Below are 14050 nucleotides of genomic sequence, written 5' to 3'. Positions count from 1 at the left end.
ACGTCACGGGGGTAGTTATAACTTTATATAAGGCCGTCAACCGCCCCAAGACCTCCACGACCTCTGTCTCCTTTCAAGTCTCTCAACTGACCGTTACATTATCCTACAGGTTGGGATTTCATAAGTAACGGCAACCACGAAACGACGCCGCACGACTATTTCCTTTACCAGGTCCTCCTTTGCGCACAAGCTATTGACCCTGGAGGCCACGCTCCCACTCGCGCGTGAAATCACAGTCCCATCTCCTTGGCCCTCACCATCACCACGGCATCTAGAAAGCCGCCAGATCTCTTACCATACGCGCTGAGAAAATTACTCGGTAATTCGAAAGAGCAAAAGAAACCAAATTCGCGAATCGCTCAAAAAAGAAAAGAAATTAAAAAGAAAAAAAAATGAAGACAGGTTCGAGGGGGCGTTGAATACGCACGCACTTCCTCTGGCTCTTAAGGTGTTTAAACCACCACCATTTCACCAGAGAACAAGGGAGAAGACGACGATTGAAGACCGATCGGAGAATATTTGTTGGAAACGACTCGTCGTTGAGTTCGGATCGGGTCGAAGATGAGTGGATGGAATCGGTCCTCGAGACCGCGGCTGGGTCGCAATTCGAATTCGCAGCCCGAGCGTACGTCAACGGTTCGACTTGGACGAGTCCAGCCCCAGGCGCCGGGTCACCGCACTATTTTCTGCAATGATCGCGAGGCCAATCTCCCCGTCAGATTCCCGGTTCGTGATCCTTTCTTCTTCTTGTTTTTTTTGGGTGTCTTTAGGTCCAGGTTCTCCGTTACTCATTTTCCTGTTTGGTTGGAAAACACAAATTGAAATATTGGGTTGCTGATTTTTTCCTCACTTGACATAGGAAAATTGAAACTTCACTGACTTAGTTTGATACGTCCATTTCTTCTTTTTATAGAATTTGGTTTTCACTCATTAGGCTTTTCCTGCAAAACAACAAGAAGGGGTGGGTGGGGGCTTATTTTCATAGAAATAAGATATTGAATTAGTTGTCGTGGTTAATGATTGATGGTTTGGTATTGAAGCTATTTGTTTCAATGTTAGAATGATGTTTATACTAAATGAAGCTTACTCATGGTTTAAGGAATAACGGGCAAGGGTCATGCAAAGCACAATACTATTGTTAGAGTAAATTTAAGCTGCTTCCAGCGTAGCTGTTTTTCTTAATTTATTTTTTAAATCTTGCCCTCAACAATAAGGGAATAAAAAAGAAAGCAAGAAAGATTTACAGCGTGTTTCGAATTATCAATGTGGGTGGTTTTCCATTCAGTATTGTCAATTGAGGCTTCACTAGCATTCTACTTTGTCTGCCAAATTTTTTTATTATTGATTGTTCGTGAAGAAAATAGAGTGTTAGTTGCCCACTTTTCTGCTGGATAGAAGCACAAAATATTAGGATTTGGCTTTCTCAGGGTTGAGAATGTTTGTAGTCAAGATTTTCTAGCGCAGTGAATGGATTCAGCAATTTGTTTTACCTGCACCGTTTACCACCAATAGGCTGTATGAGCATACTGGAGTTATAATTTATGTCTCCTTATGCACTCACCTATGTCTGTTGGAATTTTAATATCAATTACTTGTTATGATATCCATGAATTGGTAATGTTTGCACTTGTGTTGATGTCATATTGCTTACTCGTCACTTGCATCCGACTCTCTTTTTTTTTTGTATTCAGTTTTAATTAATATGCGTTCAATATTTCCAGGGGAATTCTATATCAACTACGAAGTACAACTTCTTTACGTTTTTGCCGAAAGGACTCTTTGAACAGGTAATTTATCTATTGGCCTCCAGGCTACTTAGATGGATATGATTATATTGGAATTTAGAAGTTATTATGTGATTTGCTATGGAAATTTCTGACCCTTATTTTTAAGACAACTTCTTATTATGGTTCTTTTGGATATTTGAAACTAGACTAGATGGACCAGAAGAGTCTATAGGAGATACATTCCTTGGGGGCTAAAGTTGGAAATCTCAAAATTAAGGGCAATTTTAATTAAATTGATTTTAGGTTTTAGCTTGGATGTTAAACTTTTATCTGTCAAAGATTATTTTCCTGTCCTTATTACTTTCTGTTTATCATAATGTAACTAATGATATGATGCCGTAGTCAGTATCTTCTGTGTTTGTGTGAAATTTTTATATCCTGGGGAAAAGAACTCAGATAGGTAACGCTTTAGTAACGTAGACATCACTTCCCATGACAAGTGCAATGATTTTTTTCTCTGTCTTAGGTGTTGTTAAATCAATTTGCTTGCTGATGCATTTTTAAGCTTATCATTTTGGTTTGCAATGAATTGTAGGAACATCAGATTGCTACAGGTTACATATAAGTTAAAGAAATTGACTAAAGTTAGTTCATTGCTGCCAATACCTACGATTTTGTGTTGTCATGATCCTGATAAATTCTGTGTTTACATTCACAGTTCAGGCGGGTAGCTAATCTCTACTTTCTCACGATCTCAATTTTGTCAACAACGCCAATCAGGTATATTAACTTTAATTGGTTTAGTACGCCTCTTGTTAGATTCATGAAGAGTATGTTATTCACTAGAGTGAAAATTTTAGAACTCAATTATCATTTTACTTTTCCAAATTAACCAGAAATGACATCTGTAAAAAACTTAACAAGGTTATATTCGCAAATTGTTACTCAAACTGCCTGGATTCATATTAACAAGGAGCTTTGAATTCATATTTTCTTAAATTCAGATTCTTTGAATTCATAATCACACTTTTGGAATATTGCTAAACAATTGCTTTGGTGTCACTAAATATGAAGGGTTGACTACAATTGATTTACCCTAATAATTTATAATATTGTTACAATTCTACGCATGGTGTTCTCAACTATTTCTAATATTGCAGTCCTGTGCATCCTGTAACCAATGTGGTCCCTCTGAGTTTGGTGCTTTTCGTTTCTCTTGTTAAGGAAGCATTTGAGGATTGGGTGAGTAACAGTTGCTGCTTATTATATTATGCAGCCTTGATTTTCATTATAACCTTTTTTCTGTGTTTCCAAGATCTACTCTCTCTCTCTCTCTCTCTCTCTCTCTCTCTCTCTCTCTCTCTCTCTCTCTCTCTCTGTGATAGCTGAGCTTTGAAGTTTTATCTTCTAGTTATGCATTTAAGTATGAAAGTGAGGACAAATGCTTAATTATACTTTTTTTTTCTTCTTCTTAATTTATGTAAAACAGAAGCGCTTCCAGAATGATATGACGATAAATAATAATTCAGTTGATGTCTTGCAAGATCAGAAATGGGAAAGTATTCCCTGGAAAAAGTTGCAGGTTGGAGATATTGTCAGGGTGAGTGTACTGCATTCTTATGTATCCTTTATGAAATGTATTTGATGCATCTTATGATGATTTTGTGTTAAGCTGTAATAGGGATAGTGGTTGTCGCCTCTGTTGATGATGATAGTTGTTGCATGTTGTAAAACGTCCCCCACCCGACCCTGGGGCTGACAAAAAATTTCCCACCAATATATTACATAAGCATTTGAGCATCATCTCATATGTGGTGTTTTTATTCATTTCTGCTGATTGTTTCTAACAGTTTATCATATTTTTTTATTTACACTTCTATTCTCATCATAGTTTATTGTAGAACTTTTCTGGCGTGTGAATTATCTGAGCATCTTTTTAGTAAAAATTTTGCTTCGTATTCACAGTTGACCACTCAATTCCATGGGAGTTTATTTTTCGGTGTCCAATGATAGGTACTATAAACAACTGAAGTCCGTGGGAGTTGGTTTTCTTTGTGGGAAAGGGGGTGTTTGGGGATAGAAACTACTGTGTGTTGCAGTTGAGCTAAAGCATGGTCATTTTGACCACAATTCTACAGAATAGAGATTGTTGCTATTTGAGAAGCATTGTTGTATTGATGATGTGTCTAAAGATGACCCTGAGATATATGAAATGGCTGGATGTTCTCTTTAGTTTTAACTCGTCAATGTGATGATGTTTTTAAACATGGTCTTGTGATGGCAACGTTGGAAGTTCTTGTTAATTGTAACTCTCTCTCTCTCTCTCTCTCTCTCTCTCTCTCTCTCTCTCTCTCTCTCTCTCTCTCTCTCTCTCTCTCTCTCTCCTTGCTGTCCAAAGTTTTTGAAATATGGGATTGAGTAATGCTTAATACGGTTACAATGAACATTTTTCTAGCAATCAGCAGATAAATGATGCATATTTCCTTGGATGTTTGCATTTTTTTTAAAATGCTTGTTCTGCTTATATTTTTGAATGTTGTTTGCGCTAAAAAAAGAATGTTATAATCGCTTTACCTAGAAGCTGATATTTTGTATTGGTTTTTAGATTAAGAAGAACGGATTCTTCCCTGCAGATCTACTATTTCTTGCTAGTACAAACCCTGATGGTGTCTGCTACATTGAGGTCTTTGATTCTTTTATCCATTTTAGTTTTTTAACTAAATTGTATTCTTGTTATGATTAATATTTATGGATTTACCCCTTTTTGTTGAAAAAAAATATTTTGCTTTTGGTCGCAGACTGCAAATTTGGATGGGGAAACTAATTTGAAGATAAGAAAAGCATTAGAAAAGACTTGGGATTACTTGACTCCTGAGAAAGCATCTGAATTCAAAGGTTAAGTATTCTAGTTAACCCGCTGGTTAGCAAGTCTTTATAAATGTAATTTGTAACCGATGGTTTAAGTATTCATGTTAAATGTGATGGGTGTGAAATTTGATTGCTGAATTGATGTGTCACTTGTTTCAATTCTAATGAACGTTCTATTCCTAATTGCAGGAGAAGTGCAGTGTGAACAACCTAACAATTCGTTATACACATTCACTGGCAATCTCATCATTGACAAGCAAACATTACCTCTCACTCCAAATGAAATTATGTTGCGAGTATGATATGTGATTTATTTCTCATACTTCTATTTGTTTTTCTTTTGACAATTATGAATTTATTTTAGAATGTGATTTTGATAGCTTCTCATGGATTTCCACCCCCTTTTTTCTGTAAATGTATTTTTGCAGCCGATAGCAGTAGTCTTTTAATAAACTGTACATTCTTGCACTTCACTTTTGTATTGAACTAGTTGCCATGCATGAACTTTTTTCTTTGTATTCTAAATATAGAATTGTGCATTTTGTGAATCTCTGTATTGTTGATCCCTAATATTGTTGCATTATTTGTTTGATGTTGATTTTGAGTTTGACTCTCGTATCAATTTGTGAAACTGACCTGGAAAATTCATTGGAATTGGGACTTTGCTATGTTTTTTTTCAGGGGTGCAGTCTCAGGAACACTGAGTACATGGTTGGGGCTGTTATATTTACAGGTCATGAAACCAAGGTATGTTATCATGAAGTGCAGTAAATTAAAAGAACTTTCTTATCGCCCACCTATATGTTTTATGTGTTGTATTAGAAGCTGCTTGCATTTTCATCTTATGTTATTTGTATGTGCCCCTTGCTTTTGCATCTTCTGTCTATGAATTATAGAAATTTTACAATTTTTGGTTAAATTGCAGGTTATGATGAATGCCATGAATGTTCCTTCCAAAAGAAGTACATTGGAGAGGAAACTTGACAAACTTATACTCGCACTTTTTGCTACTCTCTTTATGATGTGTCTTATTGGAGCCATAAGCAGGTATGAGAATATGCTATTCTGTAATTTAATTATGTATTTTCCTTTGATGGTTATCCTGCCAGTCGAATTCCTTTTTTAGTTTTCCACATGATGGATGTTTTTGCTGTATGAAATTCTACAGTGGTGTATTCATCAACCACAAGTACTACTACTTAGGTCTCCGGGGAAAAAAGAATGAGGACTCAGCATACAGCTCATTTGACCCTGATAACCGTTTTCTGGTAACATATTCTATCTACATTAAAACAGTTGCTGTACAGTGGGGTTTTTTTTTTTCAGCAATTCATTTTTTACCATTTGTTTTTGCTTATATTGTTTGTTGGTCATATAGGTTATCATTCTGACGATGTTTACCCTCATTACTCTGTACTCAACTATAATCCCTATTTCACTTTACGTTTCTATTGAGGCAAGTTTCTTTGCTTAGTACTGTATCTGCCTGCTAGTACAATGTAAAATGGTATTTTTGACGGGTTCAAAAATTTATTAGTTCTTTTTATCAATTTCAGATGATCAAATTTATTCAGTCTACCCAATATATCAATAATGACTTGCGCATGTACCATGTTGAAAGCAATACCCCTGCCTTGGCTAGGACTTCAAATTTGAATGAGGAACTTGGACAGGTAAGTTATCCCATATTGGCTTTCTAATTCAGGACGCAGAAGCTCTTTTTTATTTATTTATATCCTAATATTATTCTATTTTTAAAAGTTATTATTACGGGAAAAATGTTTAAATGTCACTATTTTCATTGTCTTTATATAGTTACTGTTATTGTTATTACTATTAATTACTGTGATTATTGTCATATCTGTTATTAGAATGGAGAAACATTTACAATTTTTTAGTTTCTTTGAGGAATGGTCTTGTTTGAATCTCTATCAATTTTCTACTTTAAAATGCTGTTTTTCAAGGGTGACAGTCTTTCTATTGGTCAGGTGGAATACATTTTTTCTGATAAAACTGGAACTCTAACAAGAAACTTGATGGAGTTCTTCAAGTGTTCAATTGGAGGAGAGGTCTATGGAACTGGTATCACTGAAATAGAAAGGGGAGTAGCACAGCGGAATGGTATAAAACTTGATGAGGTATCTCTCTCTCTCTCACTCTCTCACTATTATATATGTTAATTTTATATACATATGAAATGGAAAAATCTTCCTCTGAATGAAATTATGATTCTAATGTTTCTTGCAGGGGTACAAGTCAGCCAATACAGCACATGAGAAGGGATTTAACTTTGATGATGCCAAGCTTATGCGAGGAGCTTGGAGGAATGAGCCTAATCCTGATCTTTGTAAGGTAGATTTTGTTAGTTGTTAGAAGTTTATTAAAGTATTCTTTTGTTCCGTGTAGTCATTGTGGCATGGAGTTACTTCCAGCATGCTCAATGTTGGGAGTTCTTATTCTCCCTTTTCTCTTGGATTATAATAGCGTTTGCATCTGTGTGTGTTTCTTTCTTTTCCATCTGGTTTATGGTTTATAGGAGTTTATTTTTTAGAGGGAATTTCATACAGGCTTATTCTTGCGATGACTGAATTTGTTAACTCAGAGTCTCTGACATACCATGAAGGCATATCATAAATTGTTAGCTTTGACAATTGTATTGATCGTTTCTGTTCTATTGGTAGGAATTCTTCAGATGCCTTGCTATATGTCACACTGTGCTTCCTGAGGGTGAAGAGACCCCAGAAAAAATCACATATCAAGCTGCATCCCCTGATGAGTCCGCTTTGGTAATTGCTGCAAAGAACTTCGGCTTCTTCTTTTACAGGTTTGCACTTCTCAGTTCCGTCTTATTTTATGGGAATGCTATATGTCATACTTAACTTAAGATCTGGCTCTGTGAGGTTTTCCTGTCATGAAAAATGGCTTATTTTATTGTGTGAGGGGAGGTTCAGTTTGGTCTCATTACAGGCCATTTGGTAACCTTTCCATTTTTAGTTTTTAGCTTCTTTTTGTTTTTAGTTTTTTTCATTTTCAAGTTTTTTGTTTTATTCATTCTTTATTTCTCCGTCATCTCTTCCACCAGCCTTCATCTCTCTTTTCCTTTATGTATTTCCTCTCTATCTCTAACAAGAAACCAACGGGCCCTACATAACACTGAACTTTGTTTTTGTTTTACTCATAATTTTGTTTCCATCTTATCTCATCTGTAAATAAAATTCCATCTTATTTGAAATGTGGCTATTCTTTTTGGTGCTAAGAACGCTGTTCTTATTCTTTTGCTGGTCCTGCTAGAAGTGCTTTGACAGAGCTGTTCTAAAAGTAGGCTAGTCCATCTTACTTTAAGGCTGATATGTTTCTTTTTCTATCAGACGTACTCCTACTGCGATATATGTTCGTGAATCTCACATTGAGAAAGTTGGTAAAATACAAGATGTGTCTTACGAGATTCTAAATGTGCTTGAGTTTAATAGGTGGGTTATTTCCTTACATAAATATATGTTTACATATTTTTTTTGGGCCTGGTACTTTTATATTTTCATGGTTAATTTCACTAACATTATTTCTGTTGCATAACTAGTACGAGGAAGCGTCAGTCTGTTGTATGCCGTTATCCAGATGGCAGGCTTGTCTTGTACTGCAAGGTAATACTTTATTGAGGCTTTCATATTGGATGAAATTGCTGAGCAGTTGGCAAAGAAATTGACATTACGCCAGGAACCTGCTATTGACAGGGTGCTGATAATGTAATATACGAGAGATTGGCTGATGGACAGGATGATCTAAAAAAAGTATCTAGGGAACACTTGGAACTATTTGGATCTTCTGGACTACGTACTCTTTGCCTGGCCTATAGAGATTTAAGCCCTGATATATATGAAAGCTGGAATGAGAAATTTATTCAGGCTAAATCCTCTCTACGGGATCGTGAAAAGAAGTTGGATGAGGTATGTTCTGTTGAATCTGGCTTTGTATTGAAGAGCTGTCATTTTCTGGTTTTGGCTTGTTTTCATTAGCTTTATTTCTTTGAGTTCTGTTTTCGTTATTCTTCTGTTGACACTTTTTTTTCTTCTTATTTTTATTGAAATTGATGTTAACTCATTGCAAATTAATTTTATAATCAATGAAGGTGGCTGAACTTATAGAGAAAGATCTCATTTTCATTGGATGCACTGCCATCGAAGATAAGCTTCAAGAAGGAGTTCCAAATTGTATAGAAACTCTTTCAAGAGCTGGTATTAAGATTTGGGTGCTAACTGGGGACAAGATGGAAACTGCAATAAATATAGCTTATGGTAAGTCAGTATCTTATGAGAGCTGGTGCTTCCCTTCACCTTCCGTCTCAGCTTTGTTATTTGCTTGCTTCTCTCTCTCTCTCTCTCTCTCTCTCTCTCTGATATTATTTCTTTTTCATTGTAAATTTTGTGCAGCATGCAATTTGATCAACAATGAAATGAAACAGTTCATTATCAGTTCAGAAACTGATGTGATTAGGGAAGTTGAGAACAGGGTATGCAAAAACTTACTTCTTACACGTTTAGCCTGTATGTAGATTAGAAATCACTATCTACCATGGTATTTTCCATTTACATAGCACTTTGCTGATTTAGGGAGACCAAGTGGAAATTGCACGTGTCATTAAAGAAGAAGTCAAAAAACAGCTAAGGAGGTGCCTCGAGGAAGCACAGAACTATCTTCACACTGTTACTGGACCAAAATTAGCACTTGTGATAGATGGGAAATGTTTGATGTATGCCTTAGACCCCAGTCTACGAGTGACACTACTCAACTTGAGCTTGAATTGTAACTCTGTTGTTTGCTGTCGAGTTTCCCCTTTACAGAAAGCACAGGTGAGGTTTTAATGGAATTTGAACTTCAGCATTATTTGTTTGAGCAATTAGCAGATGATGAAAAGTGAACTCAATTTATAATGAACCTTTATGAATTTCTATTTTATGATCAAAATTGAATTTATAACTTGTTTTAATTTAGGATGTAACACTATCATTATAACTGTTCTTGGAAGCTGAAAACACCTAGAATAGCTTCCAGGAATTGTACCCATTGAACCAGTAACGAAGTGGGGGTTAACAAGTTTTAGTTCTTAAAATTTGATGCAGTGTAGTTCTTTCTCTGATTACATACTTTGTGTGTTTCCTATTAAAAAAAATAAAAAATGATGTAGTTTCTTAAAAGCATTGCCACTGTCTTCAGGTGACGAGTATGGTAAAAAAAGGTGCACGGAAGATAACACTTAGCATCGGTGATGGTGCCAATGATGTGAGCATGATTCAAGCTGCTCATGTTGGCGTTGGAATAAGTGGGCAAGAAGGAATGCAAGCAGTGATGGCTAGTGATTTTGCTATTGCTCAGTTCCGCTTTCTTACTGATTTACTGCTTGTGCATGGACGGTGGTCATATATTAGATTATGCAAGGTTTGGATTTCTTTTAATGTACAAAAAACTTAACATCTGTTGGGTGGTTACAAGCTTGACAAATCTTATTGCCTTTTTTCAGGTTATTACATACTTCTTTTACAAGAATCTTACATTCACTTTGACTCAATTTTGGTTCACCTTTCAAACTGGATTTTCTGGTCAAAGGTTTTATGATGATTGGTTTCAATCACTGTATAATGTCATATTCACAGCCTTGCCTGTAATCATTGTTGGCCTTTTTGACAAGGTACTCTATTCTTTCGAGACAATTAATAATGCCAAATGTTACTGCATCTGTAGAATAAATTATTATTTCGGTCATTGCGTTTTCAATGCATATTTATGCGCGAGGGGTGTATATCACCGCATCTTCTCTATATTCACTAACTTTGATAACTGTTTTTGATTGTTGACTTGTGTATTTTTTTTTATCAGGATGTCAGTGCATCCCTGTCCAAGAAGTACCCTGAACTATACAGGGAGGGAATAAGAAATGTCTTTTTCAAATGGAGGGTTGTGGCAGTATGGGCTTTCTTCTCTGTTTACCAATCTTTAATCTTCTATTATTTTGTCACGACCTCCAGCGATAGTGGTCAAAATTCATCTGGAAAGATGTTAGGAATTTGGGATGTCAGTACAATGGCCTTTACTTGTGTAGTAGTGACTGTCAACTTGCGTCTGCTTATGATGTGTAATTCAATCACAAGGTGGCATTATATTAGTGTTGGAGGAAGCATTTCAGCTTGGTTTATATTTGTCTTTGTATATTGTATTATAGATCATAAGGTGGGTGTTTTCTCCTTAGCTGATAACTTTTCGTTTATTCTCTTAAGATTTCTATCAAATTATTTGAGATATGCTAACGTATTTATTTTTGCTGCAGAAAAATCTGTATTATGTCATATATGTCTTGATGAGTACCTTCTATTTCTACCTGACACTTCTGCTAGTCCCCATTTTTGCGCTATTCGGCGACTTCGTTTACCAAGGGTAAGAAAATGAGATCCTTATTGCAGTCGGCATCTTTTCTATAGAGGGCCAACCTAAGAAAATGAAATCTTAAAGAACATGAAAATATAGAAAATTAGTCTTGGCTTTGCAACTAAAGATGGCCAAACTAAGTGGCCATCTTGGTTTCTGCTCAATTGACCGACTGTTTTTAGGTGTTCTATTATTTATGAATTAATCAAATGTCATTTGGATACAGGATCCAAAGATGGTTCTTCCCTTTCGACTACCAGATTATTCAGGAAATGCACAGGCATGAACCAGAAGGTAGAAGCAGGGATGATTTACTGGAAATTGGAAACCAGCTCACGCCAGATGAGGCAAGGAGCTATGCCGTAGCTCAACTCCCACGGGAGGTATCAAAACACACTGGGTTTGCTTTCGACTCGCCTGGATATGAGTCCTTTTTCGCTTCCCAGCTAGGAGTGCATGCCCCTCAAAAGGCATGGGATGTTGCTCGGAGAGCCAGCATGAAGAGGACAGTGAAAAAGAAATAAACTGAAAAAAGGGTTATTTTTGTATAAATTTTCATTTTGAGGTTGAGGCGTAGGAAAATTTGTAAATTAGCTGTGCCATAGGTTTAGATTTAGTTCTTCGATATACTTTTCCTTCCACCTCTAGTATTTGTTTTGTCTTCCAGGAACTGTAGTGGTATCCAGGGTTTGTCACGGTTGTACATTTACATGATGTAAACTTAGAGAAACTCCATTCTTTTTGATAGTGCAAGCCAAACTGTTCCTCTACTTTGGATTCTATAATTTATTCTTTTATCTTCTTTTGGTTATAAAACTAAGGGAATTGAGAGAGGATTTAGGAGACTATGGATAGAGAGAGCCATAGCAATGTTCTTACGGTTTCTCCTTCTATCACTTCTTATTAATATTGGTACCTATTTATAAGCATAATATATACATATAATATTACACAAAATGTTAGGTTTGATAGCATAATGGGGTGAGTCATCCGGTAGGTATTGTTAGAGGAAAGCACTATCCCTTGGATGTCCACCGTACATGAAATATGCCTCATTAAAAATCTTGCCAATAAAATCCAGTTATCGAAGGGAAAAATAGTACATAACTATGTGTAGCATAAAACTTTGACTTGTGTATAATGAACACTAACTAGCATGCAACAGTCTTATTAAAAGTGAAGATTTTTATTAATAGCACGCTCCCCTTGATGTTTGCAAAATATCCTTAAGCCATACTATTGATCATATTTCTAAATGTCATAGTTGACACTGTTTCTTTGAGTCAATCTTGTAATATTGTTGGATGCTCCCTGTTGTGTAGATACAGCTGCACCAAAATGGATTCAGTTGCATCCTCAACTTGTGATACTCGCAAGTGCACGAGCCGTTGGTAGTTTAGCATATGTAAGTGCGAGGTCGATCCCACGAGGATTGGTGATTGAATGATCCAATTCATTTCCCTACACAAAACATAAATGAAAACAAAAGGAAATAAATACAACAAGAAAGAAAGAAAATAACTAACTCAAGCAGATAAGTTCCCAAGTTCAATTTAGATTAATGGATTGATTCTAGCTAAAGTATGATTAAGCCATGGTGTGTGGTCATAACCTTGTGTTCCTAATTCCCTAATTTGATCATTTGTTGTCTAACCTAAAATTAAGCATTAGGAACCCATTAAGCATAGAAGAACAATTTAAACAACCAAGCATGTATCTAATCCCTGTTGTCGAATGTCCATACATACTCTTCCTATTCATAGTTCAATTCGAATTAAAGCATGGTGTCTACTCTTAATTCAAACCAAGATAGCTAACATGCAAGCCTAAATGGTGATCAATCATTCAAACTAGCATATTAACTTATAAGCATAATGAATAAGAACAAAAATCATAATTGAAACTTGGAAACGAATCAAACTTGAAACTAAAGAAAAGAATTTACATAACAATGAAAATTAAGTAGAACTTGGAAAAACTTAAGGAGAATTTCAGCGCAAAGATCTCATTATAACAATTGAAAACTAGAAAGAGAAACTAAGAGAATTTGAGGGAGAGAAGGGAAGGGAGCTCTAGAGAAGTGTTTGAGAGCTCCCCCCCTTGGGGTGTCTTTACAAGCTTAGAGAACTTCCCTATTTATAGGCCTAGGGGAAGTGAAAATCTGAATTCAATATGGCTAATGCATACAACACTTGTTTTATAAAATCTGAAATGGTTGATGCACTTGTATTAGAAAATCTGAAATGGGTGATGCACTTGTATTAGAAAATCTTGAATTGGTTGATGCACTTCACCACTAAATCCCACCAGCAGCCCTAGCTCATCTTCATGTCACCATGACCAAGCTTCCAACCAGAAATGATAGCTCATACCTAGCTCACCATGACCAAGCATCCAACCAGCACATGCTGAGGTCAGCATGACCAGCAACTTCAAGGGCTTACAACTTGGGCTTCTCTTAATCAAATTAGGACTTTAAGCACTCTAAATTGAAGTTCAGAATGTCTTCTTTCCAGCAATATGTTATTTGGGCCAATCCAAGGTCGGAGGAAGAAGTTAAGGCCGAAACAAATTGCTAACTCATTTTCCGCGCTGATAAGATCCATCCTGAGCATGGTTCTGTGTTTGCTAGGTAACGGACTCCAGATTTATCCAATGGGGCTGAATTTTGGATATGTTATAGTACACACCAATGGGAACAACTTTCATGAAGAATGTGGCCTCATTAGAGCTATGTAGGTTGTTGAAACAAAGCTTGCAATATGACCTACGGAACTGGACTGGCAGGGGGCTGTAGCCATAATGAATTTGTCTTTAAGCTCTTCATCAATTCATCCAAATTAGGCCTTAACATGCTTGAATTGCATGAATTATGTTCTCCAAAGCCATCATTGTTACCTAAAGCTCAATTAACTGAAAGATAAACACAAAAAGGATTAAAAGCACAAGTTTAACTCAAAAACATAACCAAATCATAAGCTAGAAGGGTAAGAAATAATATACAATTATGAACCGATCAAATACCCCCAAACCTAGAT

General features: G+C 36.1%; 1 protein-coding gene across 1 annotated transcript; it reads left to right on the top strand.

The window, feature by feature from the left end:
• The first annotated feature begins 312 nt into the window (after window positions 1–312).
• On the top strand, window positions 313–11782 carry ALA3 (aminophospholipid ATPase 3). Its single transcript, XM_021977368.2, has 27 exons — window positions 313–726; window positions 1722–1787; window positions 2446–2507; window positions 2888–2969; window positions 3217–3327; window positions 4333–4410; window positions 4526–4622; window positions 4785–4891; window positions 5277–5342; window positions 5521–5642; window positions 5764–5863; window positions 5974–6051; window positions 6152–6268; window positions 6584–6733; window positions 6843–6947; window positions 7277–7419; window positions 7964–8065; window positions 8173–8236; window positions 8327–8539; window positions 8722–8887; window positions 9023–9102; window positions 9203–9442; window positions 9807–10028; window positions 10111–10278; window positions 10467–10817; window positions 10915–11021; window positions 11239–11782. The coding sequence occupies exons 1-27, from the start codon at window positions 562–564 to the stop codon at window positions 11534–11536; spliced, it is 3660 nt and encodes a 1219-aa protein (XP_021833060.2). The 5' UTR covers window positions 313–561; the 3' UTR covers window positions 11537–11782.
• Window positions 11783–14050: the final 2268 nt, after the last annotated feature.

This window comes from Prunus avium, chromosome 1, assembly GCF_965620075.1.
Source record: "Prunus avium chromosome 1, drPruAviu1.hap1.1, whole genome shotgun sequence".
In the NCBI taxonomy this organism is placed as follows: Eukaryota; Viridiplantae; Streptophyta; class Magnoliopsida; order Rosales; family Rosaceae; genus Prunus; species Prunus avium.
This window is presented reverse-complemented; position numbering and strand designations above follow the sequence as displayed.